This window comes from Panthera uncia, chromosome X, assembly GCF_023721935.1.
Source record: "Panthera uncia isolate 11264 chromosome X, Puncia_PCG_1.0, whole genome shotgun sequence".
Classification (NCBI taxonomy): domain Eukaryota; kingdom Metazoa; phylum Chordata; class Mammalia; order Carnivora; family Felidae; genus Panthera; species Panthera uncia.
The window spans coordinates 31,535,893-31,550,836 of NC_064817.1; the positions used below are offsets into that span (position 1 = coordinate 31,535,893).

The 14,944-nt window shown below is 43.5% G+C and overlaps 1 protein-coding gene across 1 annotated transcript in view; it reads left to right on the forward strand.

The window, feature by feature from the left end:
- The window catches only part of LANCL3 (LanC like family member 3), a 94,444-nt gene that overhangs the window by 62,986 nt on the left and 16,514 nt on the right, over positions 1-14,944 (forward strand). The window contains exon 2 of the mRNA XM_049643677.1: positions 12,548-12,671. Within this exon, the coding sequence (XP_049499634.1) occupies positions 12,548-12,671 (124 nt within the window). The remainder of the gene's footprint in view (positions 1-12,547; positions 12,672-14,944) is intronic.

Consider the following 14,944-nt stretch of genomic DNA (forward strand, 5'->3'; position numbering starts at 1 on the left):
TCGCCATTTCTTTCCTATGTCCATCCTTAATTCTGGTGATTACCCTCAGTTGAACATCGGTGACTGTGAATGGCTTTCATTTCCTGTTACACTTTCCCCAGGCAACATGAGATGAGGCACACAATTTACTAAAGATATTTCTTTATGAAGACAGCCACATTAAAATAATAACAAATGATGGAGAGTGGCCGAATAAGACCCGTTTGGTTAATATAGAGCACATAATTTATTCAGACTAGAATATCATCTCCACTGATGGCAGGGAGTTTTCTCTCTTGTTCACTGATATTCTTCTGGTGAGCCATAGGAGGGCTCAATAAATATTTACGGAATAAACCCTGTATAAAGCAAGGATCTTAGTTCCTAACTTATGAGGTTATATATCCTGCTTTGCTTAGTACTGGTTATATATCCCAGCTGCTCACCCCAGCTCCGTTAAGGACCAGGAAAAAGCCTCCCTAGGTCTGTTGATTAGGCAGCAACCCACTTGGAATTTGTGGGAGCTCAAATCTAACAAAGAGGACTTGGGGACCTTCTTGTCCTTAACAGAGGAAAGATGTCGATTTACTTCATTCTTCTCTCTTCATCCACAGAGCCAGCTCCTCCTAAGATTCTATATTCCTTCTCCTTCCTTTAGGAGTAAAATGAAAATCGAAACTAACCACGGAGACTCTTTTCTTTATCATGGCCACCTGATCCCTAACCAGAGATGATGGTGGCAGCTCCCTTCATGCCCAGGTCACCCAAAAGGTCCTTTTTCAATGTATCGTTTATGTAGAAAGTGATTCTAACGGAATTTTATAGTCTAGCTCTCCTAAGATCACTGGCTAAAACTTTCTGACTGGAAACCAGAAAACAATAAACCAGAATCACTTTCCCTTTCAAGTACCTGAAAACACAATGTCAACATAACAAAAATACTTTGGACATGATCGCACAAAGCGTTCTCTACCGAAGTGAACACAAAGGGAAGAAGGAAAGTTCTACACATATGTATAAATCATACAAATCATGAACCAGAAAGGTTGTGAGTCAGTAATGTCGTTTTATAGATGAAAACCATGAAGCAAGAGAAGTTAAATCACTTGCTCAGGGCCATATAATGACAAAGGCAGAAATTCTGAATTTCCCAGCCATGGTCAGACACCCCACCTCACCCCCACCACACCGGCTTTAGGTTTCATTTTTGTATACAGAGATGGTAGCACTTATGGTCAAACCCCCACTGCATCACACTGGTTCCTTTAGCCCCAAGGAACAAATTTACTAAAATGTATTTTAAGGTATTGTGGGGAAAAAGAAAAAAAGATCTAAGCAATTTTAAAGAACTCTGCCTTCCCTCCCCTGTTTCTCTGACCTTCAGGGCACCCATCACTCCTGCGGGCCCACGTCAAAAAGCTTGGGGAAGGAAACCTTTTTAGCTTGTTCTGTCAAAAGCATCTAGGTAAAAGAGTGATTGAGCCCTAAAATGTCACAAATTGTTCAGATACTGTTCTTCTAAGGCCATTTTTGTGAACAGCTCTCTAAAGGGACAAGGTAGGCAGTAATCACTTAAGTTGAGGTGACAATGGTTCCTGGAAAAGAAGATAATTGCTTCACAGCACTTGTTGCTAAGGCTCTCATGCACTTCCTCCCTGTCTTCCCGAATCGACCTTGAGGATTGGGGGACCTGCTTTCATGGTGGTGGATTGGAGAGTGCCCATTGTCTCTGATCTGGAGCAGGATACGTTGAAGGAGAAGGGAGATCGCCCAGGACAATGGTAGCAAAGGTGACCATTTGTTTTCCAGGCCTGACCTCTGGGCTCTAGGACAGCACTTAAGAAAGATCAATCACAACTTTGTGAGCGCAGCCAGAACTGGAAGCTGCATTTGCATTTGTCAACTTAGACAGTCAGCCTCACTTTAAAGAGCTGCGTGGCCAGGGCTTCTGTAGAAACAGAGGTACACGTGGGCAAAAATTGCTTCGCCAGGAAATGAATGCTAGCAATGCTGTTAGGTTGGCACTTTATGGCTACCCAGTTGATGGGAGTGTGGCCGTTAAGTCACCCAATGAACAGTGACTTAAAAAGGGAATAATTTTTCCGTCCTGACAAGAGTCTGGAGACAGGTAGTCCTGGTTGTGGTACAGATGCTCAATGATTTCCAGAAACTGCAGGATCTTTTTTCCTCCTCCATCATTCTTTGCATGTTGGCCTTTGATCCATGTGATCATTGCCTCAGGATGCAAAATGGTTGCTGTAGTTCTAGGCCTCATACAAACATCCAAAGCACCAAAAAAAGGAGAGGCAGGTAACAGCCAAGTCCATCCACTTTATTTTCATTTATCACAAAATAATAAGCTTTCTAGGAAGCTCTTGCCCCAGCAGATATCCCCATTGGTCAAAATGAGGCTACATAGCCAACCCTAGCTTCAGGGAAGGCTGAGAACTGAGTATCTGGCAAGAGACAAAAGGATTGAGATGATTGGCTGAGGCTGTTCACTATTTATAACCTGAAGCTAAATACAGTTGTCACTCTAATAAAATTGAGATCTAGTTATCAAGGAATAAGGGGGAGAATGGATGCTGAGTAGCTAACTAATGGTGGAAGGCACAAATATGTAATCAGAATTTCCTATTTGGAAAGGCATTTACTATATACTATTACTATATACTATATACTATACTATTACTATTTACTATATACCTGATTACACTCAACTACTCATCTCTATTTTCTGTACTCTCTAGCACAGTGTCGTGCACCCAGCAAGTACTTGAAAAAATGTCTGTTGAACCATGATTTGAGAATATTGCAATGATATATTCATTCAGCAGTGGCTTAGAGAAGGGTGTGATGTGAAATGTCAACTATGCATCCAGCCTTAATAACATATGTATGTATGTATGTATGTACGTATGTATGTATGTATTTAGGTGATCTCTACACCCAATGTGGGGCTCGAACTCACAGCCCTGAGATCAAGTGTCCTGTGCTCTTCCGACTGAGCCAGTCACGTGCCCGTCATTCACTTTAGAGGCATCAAGAGGCCAGAGACTATAATATTCAAGTAATCAGTGCCAAGAGGCTAAAACAATTTCTAGTTCTTTAAGCTTTCTACTTAGGAAGAAAGTACATAAGAGAATATGCATCTTGATAACATACCTAGGATAGAGGACAGGTTAAACATGCATTAAGATCTCACTGCAAAGGACCTTTGGCCTAGCCTATAAGAAATGAAACCACTGAAACATACCATCTCATCCACATCCCAGAATTAGAGCCCAAATAAGTATAGATAAATTTGTAAATAGTTGTCATGAATCACAAAATAACAAAATTCTATTGCCAAAAGCACATTAAAGACCATTTTGGAGCTCCTGGGTGGCTCAGTCATTTAAGCGTTTGACCCTTGATTTTGGCTCAGGTCATGATCTCAGGGTTGTGAGATCGATCCCGGTGTTGGGCTTTGCGATGGGCGTGGAGCCTGCTTGGGATTCTTTCTGTCCCTCTGCCCCTCCACCACTTGCACACGTGCACTTTCTCCCACTCAAAAACAAAAACCAAACCACCAGCTTAACTCCTTATTTTTTCACATGAGGAAACTGAGGTCCAGAGAGGTTACATGATTGGTCTAAAGTCACATAGTTAGTGAGAGACTTGTCTAGAAACCAGATAATCTTGAGAGGTATTTTACAGAAGCAAAGAAACATGGTTTGGGGTAAGTGGGACCCTGTAAGCTCAAAGTTTGGGGATGAGAAAAATAAATACACACACATGAAGGGCCATCCATTACTAGCATATCAATTATAAATTACAACAACTTAGGGATGTGAGCTGACACAAGCTGGTCCTTGGGTGGAGCCTGGGGCTGAGTGGTGAGCAACAGCAGGGTTATTTTATGATACAGATACTGAGCACAGACCCCCCCCCCCCCCCGCCCAGGCCTATGGTACTGAATGGTGGGAGTTGAGTCACTAATTAAACTTTGGATGTCTGTTTCAACTATAGCTTATGTATCAGCTATAGCTTATAGCTTATAGCCTGTTTCAATTTATAGCTTATGTATCGTGCATATGCTTAATGCCAGAAATTGTGCTAAGGGTCTTTTGTGGAGTCCTTGTAGCAATGCAGTGAGATGGGTAGGTCTTACTTTTGCTGCTTTTTCCAAACGAGTAAACTGAGGCTTAGAAAGTACAGCAGCCCCCCCCCCACACTTATCCACAGGGTATACATTTTAAGACTCCCCAGTGGATGCCTGAAACCATAGATAGTACTGACCCCTATATGTACTATGCTTTTTCCCATACATACATACCTATGATGAAGTTTAATTTATAAATTAGGCACAGAAAGAGATCAATGACAAAACTAACAATAAAATAGAATTAAAACAATACATTGTAATAAAACGTATGTGAATGTGGTCTTTCTCAAAATATCTTACTGTACTGTACTCTTGTGCTGATGTGAGATGATAAACTGCCTACATGATGAGCTGAAGAGAGGTGAATGACACAATCGTTGGGCGTCTGGGTAGCACAGTCGGTTAAGCATTCGACTTTGGCTCAGGTCATGATCTCATGGTTCGTGGGTTCGAGCCCCGCATCAGGCTCTGTGCTGACAGCTCAGAGCCTGCTTTGATTCTGTGTCTCCCTCTCTCTCTCTCTCTGCCCCTCGTCTGTCTCTTTCTTAAAAATAAATTCACATTAAAAAATAAATTAAGGTGGGGCGCCTGGGTGGCTCAGTCGGTTGAGCGTCCGACTTCAGCTCAGGTCATGATCTCGCGGTCCGTGAGTTCGAGCCCCGCATCAGGCTCTGGGCTGATGGCTCAGAGCCTGGAGCCTGCTTCCGATTCTTTGTCTCCCTCTCTCTCTGCCCCTCCCCCATTCATGCTCTATCTCTCTCTGTCTCAAAAATAAATAAATGTTAAAAAAAAATTTTAATTATAAAAAATAAATTAAGGAAGTTAGGGGCACCTGGGTGGCTCAGTCGGTTGAGCATCCAACTTCGGCTCAGGTCATGATCTCATGGTTTGTGAGTTCGAGCCCCGCATCTGGCTCTGTGCTGACAGCTCAGAGCCTGGGGCCTGCTTCAGATTCTGTGTCTCCCTCTCTCTCTGCCCCTCCCCCACTTGCTCTCTCTCTCTCTCTCTCTCTCTCTCTCTCAAAAATAGACATTAAAAAAATTTTTTTAAATGACACAGGCATTGTGACTTAGCAATAGGCTACTATTGACCTGATGACTCATCAGAAGGAGAATCACTTCTTCGGGACTGAGTTTGCCCAAGGGTAACTGAAACCACAGGAAACAAAAGCTCAGATACAGAGAGCTTGCTGCGGAAGTAACTTGCTTAAACCCACCATGCTAGAAAGTGCTGAAGCTAAGTCTGGAACTCTGGTCTGTCTGATCTGAAAGCCCCTATGTTTTCTTATCATGCTGTGCTCCTTCTTTTGGCTCAAGAGCCAGACCCCTTCAATGCCTCGGGAACCAGAGTTTGGAATCCTGAGGAACCTTAGAGGCCACCTAGTACAGTGCTGTTCACTGGGTTGTTTCCAGACCAGCAGCATGCCCACTACCTGAGAACTTGTTAAGAATATAAGATCTCAGGCCCCAGTCCACAGCTGTTGAGTCAGAATGTCTGCGGGTAGGGCTCTGTTTTAGCTAGCTAGCTCACTAGGTGATTTTTAACGCATACTAAAATTTAAGAAGCACTGGGTTAGTAGACAGATTCTAGTCCAGTCTCTGTATGTTAAAGATGAGGAAACAGAGTTGTGCTGACTTAACCATGGTCACTGTAGCAGAGTTGGATCTCAAGCCCAGACCTCCTGAATCCTAGTCCAGTGTGCTGTCTGCTGTGTTCTTTAGTTTCTCTATTACTGTCCCACAATATGTGCTTTGGTTCCTGTCTTGGAAACACCGGATGAGGTTCAGTAGACCTCTGACCTGACCTAGCATATCCACTCATGTGGCATATCTGGTTTCTCCCTTCCACTCCTCCGTGATTCAGACCAAAGGTGTTTATCCAGACCTGGGACTATCTTCTGTTTGGGAAGTCTTTTCCTCTTCTTCCCTTTAGCTCTTCTCCTGTCCTCCTTTTCCTTCTTCATCATGTATTATTATTATTATTATTATTATTATTATTACCTTGCTTTTGAAAACCATTTTGCATTCATTCAATATTTCATAGCAGTGATTCTCAAATTTTACCATACTTTGGAATCGCCCAGGGAGCTTTAAAAATACTGATGCCTGAGTCTCACATCCAGACAGTCTGATGTAATTGGTTGGGGGTGTGGCCAGGCCTTCATGATTTTTAAAAGCTCCCCAGGTGATTGCAGTGTGCAGCCAACCACTGGCAACTGCTTTTTTAGGAGTCTCACCATGACTGGAGGAGGTAGGTGGGGCAAGTGTTTGTGATCCCCTTTCCATAGATAAGGAAGCTCAGGCTCTGAGACATCTGGTGTCTTGTCGAAAACAATGAAATCACCTAGTGACACTTGGTGGCTTACCAGGTACTTATAATAAATCTTTAAAGCCAGCTGTCAGTCTGCAAGAATGGGGTAAAACCTGTTTTTCTTTTCTGGTTCCCAGTGTTTTTTGGGCTTGTGTTTCCTGACATGAGAAGGGAAAAGACACAACTTTGCAATGGCATCTGGGACCAAATGGTTATAACTGAAATTCCCTGCTCAATGCCTTTAATAACTCGAAGATAATCATGAACTAGAGCACCCCCCCCATCCCCCCTGCCATTCATCACCCAACATAATAATGGTCAGAGAACATCAGGAAAACCAGATGGAAGAGACTTGCTCATTCTGCACCAGCACATGTGCCCCATTTGGAGACCAATTAAGAAAATAACAAACCTGGCCACATTGGCTAAGGGAACTCTCCACTGGGGTTTGCAAATTTGAGCACGTGTTTCCCATGCATGGTATATTGGAAGAGAATTTCCCATTGGTGTTTGCTTCTCTTTTCTGGGTATCCTGATCATTTAAATTATGGTGTGCAGTGTTCTTGGCTGGTGCTCGCTTTTATTTCCCTGGATGTCTCTGGGAACTTCCTATAGTTCCTTCAGTCTAATTTCTCACCCTTCCCAGGAGAGATCGTCTGCTGCAACCAGCCTCTCTGTTCCCATAATGCCTTGCTCCTTCAGGTGTGTTCCCTGCACCAGCAGCCACAGCAACAACATTACCACCTGGGAGCTTATTAGAAATGTAGAATCCCGGTCCCATCCCAGACCCACTGACTCAGAATCTGCGTTTTAACAAGAACACCCGAGTAATTGGCACGTGGTGCTTTAAGAGGTGTTGCCCTAATACCCAGAGTTTTTTCCCCATCATCCCACAGTTTAAAATGCTCTCCCTCCTGGCTACTTTCATTTATCCACTTCCTAATTGTCCTTCAAAGCTTAGCTTGGATCCCTCTCCATCTGTGAGTCCCCCAATATTTATTCCCTCCACCTTACCGCTATAGGTCATGACTTTTAGAATTTGAACCAATATTGAATGTTTCGTTATTTAAATAGTTTGGGTATTATTAGCCTAATTATTAAGATTACTTCCTCCCCCGAAGTGCCTTGCACAGGCTTTGCACAAACGAATTGTTCGGTTCATCAAGATCTATTTCCTGCTTGAAAGCTGTCCTTAGCCCTATCCTTTCTCTTTACGCTCCTTCTACCTTAAAGGAGCTTCCCTGAGTTTTTGTCCCCTCAGCACCTGAAGTAAATCTCCACCCACTCCAGAGATTTTGTGAAGCCCTGGCTCTTCTCTGTAACCTACTGGGTTCCAACCAAACCACAACTCCAAAAAGTCATAAAAAGTAAAAAACAAACCAAAAAAACAAAAAAACAAAAACCTAACCAATTGTGGATATTGACTTTCTCCAGAAAAGTTTCCCTAACTTTTTCATTTGAAATTATTTGGACTGGGCATTTTTAAAAAGAAGTTTCCTTTTGGGGTTGGGGTGTTTTTCCTGCCTTACGATGGTGCCCATGGGAAACTTAGGATTGTCCCTGGCTCTCTCGTGGGATGTGCCATGAAGTGTTCTCTCTTTTACTGGCCCCAGACCCTGAGGCAAGAGACACATCTTTGAGACTACCATCTCCCCAAATTGCAGGAGGGAGCAGGGGGCACGTATCCTAGCTACCTATAAATCCCAAGACCTATCCCGGGGATTGTAGGCTCTCTCCTGAGGCTTGGCACAAGGGGGTGTAGGAAGGAGAGCAGGAGCTCCAAACGAACTTTGAACTTCCTGGTTTCCTTTCTGTGTCAACTTTTCCTACCGTGAACAGCTTTTAGTTCCATCTTGACCTTATATGTCCTTCAAATCTACTGTTTATGGTATCAACTTAAAGTTCAAAAATACCCAGGTTCTAACAACTCAAAAACCTTTTCCTCAAAGCTGTGGTCCATGGTTATCAAGGCCTTTTAATGTTCACAGGTGGTCAAATGGCTTGTTTCTTTGGGAAGAAGCCTCTGCCAGCACATATGGTAGTCAAAGGATTGGAGTCAGATAAATTGCTGATGAAAACACCAAAATTAATGTAAGATTTAGTCTGCTACATATTGGTGTGATATAGGAGTGGCTTTCTGCATTCCATGTAGATGGGCAGTCACACACTCAGGACGTTTTGGACTGTTGGTTATTGACATTGGCACTGGCTGATCTCTAGCTATAGTAGGACTGCCACTTCAGAGGGCCTGTGGGTAGGACACTTGCCCTGGAAAGATATGTGTGGTGAAGGAAGCTTTCTATGGCTTGGTTCATCTCATGGATTTCCTTAATGAAAATCTCTCCTCCACATGGAGGTGGTTCAACCACCGCACAACCTTCAGGTCGGGTCAGGAAACATAGCGTGGGCCTTATTGTTCTCTGTCTCTTCAATCTCAGAGTCCAGCCCAACAGGACTAGTTCACAACAGACACCTGTTTGAAAGCCAGTGAAGGGCATCAGCTAAACTAATGAAACTGCTTAAATCAAACCACAGCTGACTTGCTTTGTAGTTTTGAGATATTGTAATTTATTTTAATTCAGTGTAAAAAACAATTAAAGAACCAAATCCATCCAAGATATCAGTACACACACAGGCCTTAGGTGCTACAAATACAGGAGAGGGAGTTTGGGTTTGTTTTGGTAAATGCCTAATGGGCAGGGAGCCCCTTTTCTTCCATCCTGTCACTCCCCCTCCCCCCACCGCCCCACCCCACCCCGAAATGTCACTTCCTCATTCCGGGGCCTCTGCATCTCAGAAGCACAGTGGCCATCTTCTCAGAGGTAGAATGTGTGCTCACGTGGGTGTTCCTGTGTGCCAGGTGCAGGGATGGAAGAATGCCGGAGGAAGCAGACAGATGCGGTCACGTCTCTTCTTTCTGTGCTGTTTGCTCAGGGGGAAGAAAAAGAGCACACTCTTCATCTGTGTTCCTCCTCCACACACCTTTAATGAGCACTGTTTTCAGTTTTTATTTGCTCATCAATAAACCCAAGGGTAGGTCTTGTCTGTTCCCAGAGATAAAGAACTGCATGCATAACTGGTCTTTATCCAGCCAAACAAGCACAGTTTCTCTTTGTTTGTCACAGTGTTTCAGGGAGATAAGAGGAAACCACCCAGACATGATGCACAGACCCAGGAGGTTTTGAAATCCTTTGTAAACTCATGCTCTATTCTGAGCTGTGGATTAGTGATGGAAAGAAAGGAAGAGGGCATCACATATAACCTAAGTTGATTTTGCTCCTAGGTTTAAAACAAGCAGGTGAATCCCCCCGCCGCCCCCCCCACACACACACAAAGAGACAGAGAGAGGGTGGGGGGGGGGAAATCATTAATAAATGTTCAACTGAGGAAAGAATAAGCTGATTCAATTATTAGCACAGAAGTAAAAATAGGGAGAATTCAAATGAGAATATACCCCGAAAATAGTGGACCTTTTTCCTATCACAAAAACTTTCTGTCTTATGGATTCAGACCAATATTGGCAGACAGGATCTAAGTTCAGTTGAAGAGCCACATATATTGCCAAGAAAACGTGGGCTGGGACCAGGTTAGAATCCTATTTTAAATTTTTTTCTAATGTTTATTCATTTTTGAGAGATCAAGAGAGACAGAGAGTGAGTGGGGGAGAGACAGAGAGAGAGAGGGAGACACAGACTCTGAAGCAGGCTCCAGGCTCTTAGCTGTCAGCACAGAGCCCAATGCAAGGTTCGAACCCATGAACTTCAAGATCATGACCTAAGCTGAAGTTGGACACTTAACCGACTGAGCTACCCAGGTGCCCCAAGGTTAGAGTCCTATTAAGTCCATGCCTTTTGAGGCTCTTGCAGGTTTCTGAGAGCAAGGCAGCCTAGAGGGGTTGATGTGAGACTGGTGATGGAAGCTATTAAGTAGAGTAACATTAATAATAAACATAAGATCAGTTGGCACCGATAGAAGGGCACAAAGGAAAAGATGTTTTTAATAGCAAATGAAAATTTGGGGTAGCAATTTGAGTAGATGCAGGAAATCTCCTAGGAAATCATCTAGGGGAAATTTGCTATTGAGCTCTGGAAAAACCCAAGGTTGAGCCCTGAAATGATGGTGGGAGTGCCTGGGAGGATAGAATCGTCAGGAATTTAAGGCAGAAAGGAGAATACCCAAGAGACAAAGATAGGTAGCTAATGGAAGGAAAACTTAAGTTGAAAGCCACAACACCATTGCTTCAGAGCAACCAGGTAGAAAATGAGGAGATAGTGAAGTCTTAGTGAAGCTGAATGGTGCTTCATGGTCTGTGACACATATTCTGCATTACTGTCTCTTTCCACCCTTAGGCTCATGAACTTAAATTGCCCTATGGTAGACTTTTGACTATATCTCATCTCCAGTTCTGGATAGTGAATTCCCTGTAGGGAAAAGATATGTCCCAGGCTTTCTAGAATTTCCCCTATAATACCGAGTATGGGGCCTCACTGGAATAGTAGCTCAGTAAGTGTTAATTGGCAGAATTAGTTAATGAACAGCCTCCTCTTTAAGAAATTAATTAGGTAATCCCAAATAAAATGCTAGATTTGAGGAGCCAAAACCTGGATTATATGTTACCCTTCTCATGTTGACTAAGTCAGAGGAGCAAAACCCTGCAGAAGGAAAGAGAGAGAGGAAGAGAGAAAGGAAGGAAAGAAGAGAGGGAGGAAGGAAGAAAGGAAGGAAGGAAGGAAAAGAAAGAAATCATTAGTACTTTATTTCAGAAGGAATCGGTGAGTATAATGCTAGATATCGGGCAAAAAGATTTGAGGTGTGAGTCTTAGGAGAGAGGCCAAAATGGAATGGACTTTTCCTTGATCCTTGATTCATTCAATCAGGCCAAGGCTGAACTTTAGGTGATTTTTGGAGGGGTGGGTGTGGAGGTGGGCAGTGGCCATGGTTACTCTGGCTAGTAATTTTCTGCTGCAGGTTTGTGTTTTTGGAAGGTTGACTTTGTGAAAGCAGAGGTCTTGTCTACCTTGTTCGCTGTCATACCTCCAGCATCCAGAACAGCTCTCTTGCCATATGATAGGGACTTAAGAAATAATTGGGGAAAGAAGGGAAAAAGGGAGGGCTCTGCTTTCATGCAAGTAAACCTGGTACTTACTCACTCCCTTATGGGTTACCAAAGGCCCCCTCAGGTTCTGTGTTAGCAATCAAAGATACCAAAAAGGTGAGATGCCACAGTCTTTGCCCCCAAATAAGTGATCGTCTAGTGGAGAGAGAGGGAGGGAGAGACAGAGAGAAACATACCAGGTGGTAAGTGCTCCTCCAAAGAGTCATGGTAAAGATAGAGTGGGCCAAAGGGAGCAGGGAGCATCTCATCTGCCCTGAGGAAGAGTGGGCGGCAGAAAACATCTCAATCCTGAGCAGAATCCTAATAAACTCAACGAGGCTTTGTAGGCTTGAGAACGTTTTAATCTCTATAGTCCTAAAACGGACTGTGGGTATATTGAGTCAACTATGGAAGATGGCGAGTCATTGCATTTTAGCCATTGTCTATTCAGGGTCATTTTGCTACTGAAAGTTATTTTGCCTTGGTGCCCACTGGACTTTGGTTTCATTCCGGGAATGCAAAGGCTACAGTGAGTCTGTCATGCGGCAGCGTCTCATAGAATTGTGGCTTTATAAGCGCAGTCTAAATGACACAGACCGAAGGCCCATTGTCTGGTCCAGACCTGCACCACACACTGGGAGTAACAGCTTTGTTAAGCATGATGGGTTAGGCCCAGTCTTTGTTCTTTTCTGAGCACTTTCTCGTTCCTATGACAAGGATTAATGATACAACCACTGTAAAGTGGTCTTTGCATTTTATAAAAGCCTTTAGCAATAAAAGTGCGTGTTTCCCCATCAACACAGCAAATTTTCTGAAGAGGGTGGATAAACTTGACAACAGCAAGAGCATCAGTTGTTTGAAAAAAAGTTCTGGCTGGCTAAGCTTATTTACACAAAGGAAAAGGATGTGTGGGGTGGGGGGTGGATATGCTGATGAACTCTTTAACAAGAAAATCCAGGGTCTGAGGAAAACAGAAGATCCTGATTGGACTTCTGCTTCTTGATTTCCTTACACAGGTACTGAGCCCAGCACAGATCAAATCAATTTGCCAGGCGATTCTGGACTCTGGGAAGCAGTACGCCATGAAAAAAAGGAAGCCATTCCCTCTGATGTACTCTTACTATGGAACTGAATACTTGGGTGAGTGAAGGTGTTGTTGGCAAAGTCCTGTAGGAAGAAGGGAGTCCCTGATACCCGCACTGACTACAAACTAGATTTTTTTTTGGGGGGGGGCATAGGTCATTCCTCTTCATTTCACTAGAAAGACTTTAAAATGCCACTTGAAAACAAATATTGATAGATACTACAAATCACAATTGAATGTTTGTTTTCATAGCTTGACAGAAAGGCAGCTATTGTAATGATTACTTTTACTAAAGACTAAAATCCTTATTCTAGATCGTGAGTTCATTGGCTGAATTTCACTGAAAGTTTGTGAACAGTTTATACACTCATTGCCAATAGTGCCAATGCACAGGGACACACGATGAAGCCAGTAACAGTTTCAAGTGTTTAATGCTAGTGGGTTACTAACAGACTGCTTACTGAATCACAACGGCCCCTTTTGAGCTAGAAGGCATGTAAAGTGAAAATTACTTACTCCCCTTTTGAATCTTTCAGTGGCTCCCTGAAAGAGAGTCCTGAGCATGACTCGCAAGGCCCTTTGTAGATTCCTGTTCCCTTCTCCAAACTCAGGCTTTATCTCCCTCCCTTTTCTGGGTCTGTGCAGCGTAATCTCCTCCAAGCCAAGTGTTCTCATAGCTTCAGAATCTCTGTGCCTCTTCCTTTTGCCTAGAAGGCCCAGCCTCCTCCAACCCCTTCAATTCTCTGTAATACTACTACACAGACTTCAAGACTGATCAGACATCACCAGAGCTATTGAGAAACTTGGTGCTTTTGGAAAATGGGTCTATTGAATCCTCTCTGGAAAAACATTCACATGTTTCAGGTTTTGCCCTGAAGCAAAATTGGCCTGCCAAGTGTGGTCACCCTGCCACACTTATATTGGAGCCCTTATCACATCACACTCTATTTAGTGGCTTACCTGTCCGACCGCCTCAGCCGGCTTTGTGCACCTTCAGGATGTGGACTTTTGCTTACTTATCCTTGTGATCCCTGGTCGTTTACCAAGAACCTGTGCCTAATGAGGGTACCCAAATGAATGAGTGAATAGCTGATGAACAACTTCAGCAGTGAGCATATAGACTGGGAGTTCTCTGAGAGACTTCTCAAAGAACCTTTAAGTTCCTGACTGAGTTTCTCTAGAATCAGACCTTGAGACAAGGATTTGGATATAAATGGCTTGACCCTAGGAAGTGTTGATAGAGGAATGAGGAAGTGAGAGTACAGAAAAAGGTTAATAGAGGATGTAATTGTGAGCAACTGTGGGTAACTCAGGCTTGGTCCCACTGGGGTCCCTGAAGGCTGTATAGAATGTACCTCAGAATTGTCCCACCTAAATAATGAGGAAACTGGAGTATTCATCCACCAACTCCCTGCTTCATGGGTTGAGGGGCTGCTCCCACACCTGCTAATTCCCTAGGACTTCCACCCTGCTCCTGTGGGCTGGGCATACCCCTGTGGCCAGAGAAAGCCTCAGGCAGAATGATCAATGCTTCAGATGGAAGGTGAGGAGGAGGATAGGTGCACCAGAATGGTGAGTGTAGACGAGGTGATGGGCAGGACACTGACAGTGTCTGCTAGAGTTCCTTAATAGAACTATTCTTTTCATTTTTTCATCTTTTTTAGAGAAATTAACATTCTAGACATTTACATGTATAGCACAAACCAGATGGCTATCTGATGCATAAATATTTTCCTGGAAAGGAAGCTTTTTTTTCCCTAACAATTTAAAAGCCATTGAAAGAAAGGCACCTTCAAGTATTACAACTGAATTTTAAGAAGAATCATCTTTGACAGGATAAAACTGTAAGGCCTTTTTTGGGCAGTCAAGAGTTCCGAGGGCCTGAGTGCAAAGAGAAAGCTTCACAGTTACAGAGTTGAGTTTAAAGAACAAGCCCTCCGAATATATTGAACCCAGCACCTCCCACCAACCAGCATTCTATTCATTAGGAATGAGTGAAAACCCCTGCAGGGCTGGGCTGACTTTTACCTTTGGTGAGCTAGCTCCTTCTCTGAAAGCAGGCTCAGGCCTTTGCTAGTACAGTACCCTATGCTGGAACTCCTAGGAATTCTTCAAGACTTGCTCAGATGACACTACCTGTGTAGACAGAACCTCAAGTGCCCCCTCAGATCCTCCCATGGTTCTGTTAGCTCCTGGTACACATCTCTCATAACAGCATTTATCACTTCATATTCTATTTGTCTATTTATGAGTCTGGCTTTCTCACTGTACCATATGGGGAGGTCTTCAAGAATCAGACCAAGTCACATGCATCTGTGTACCCCCAGGG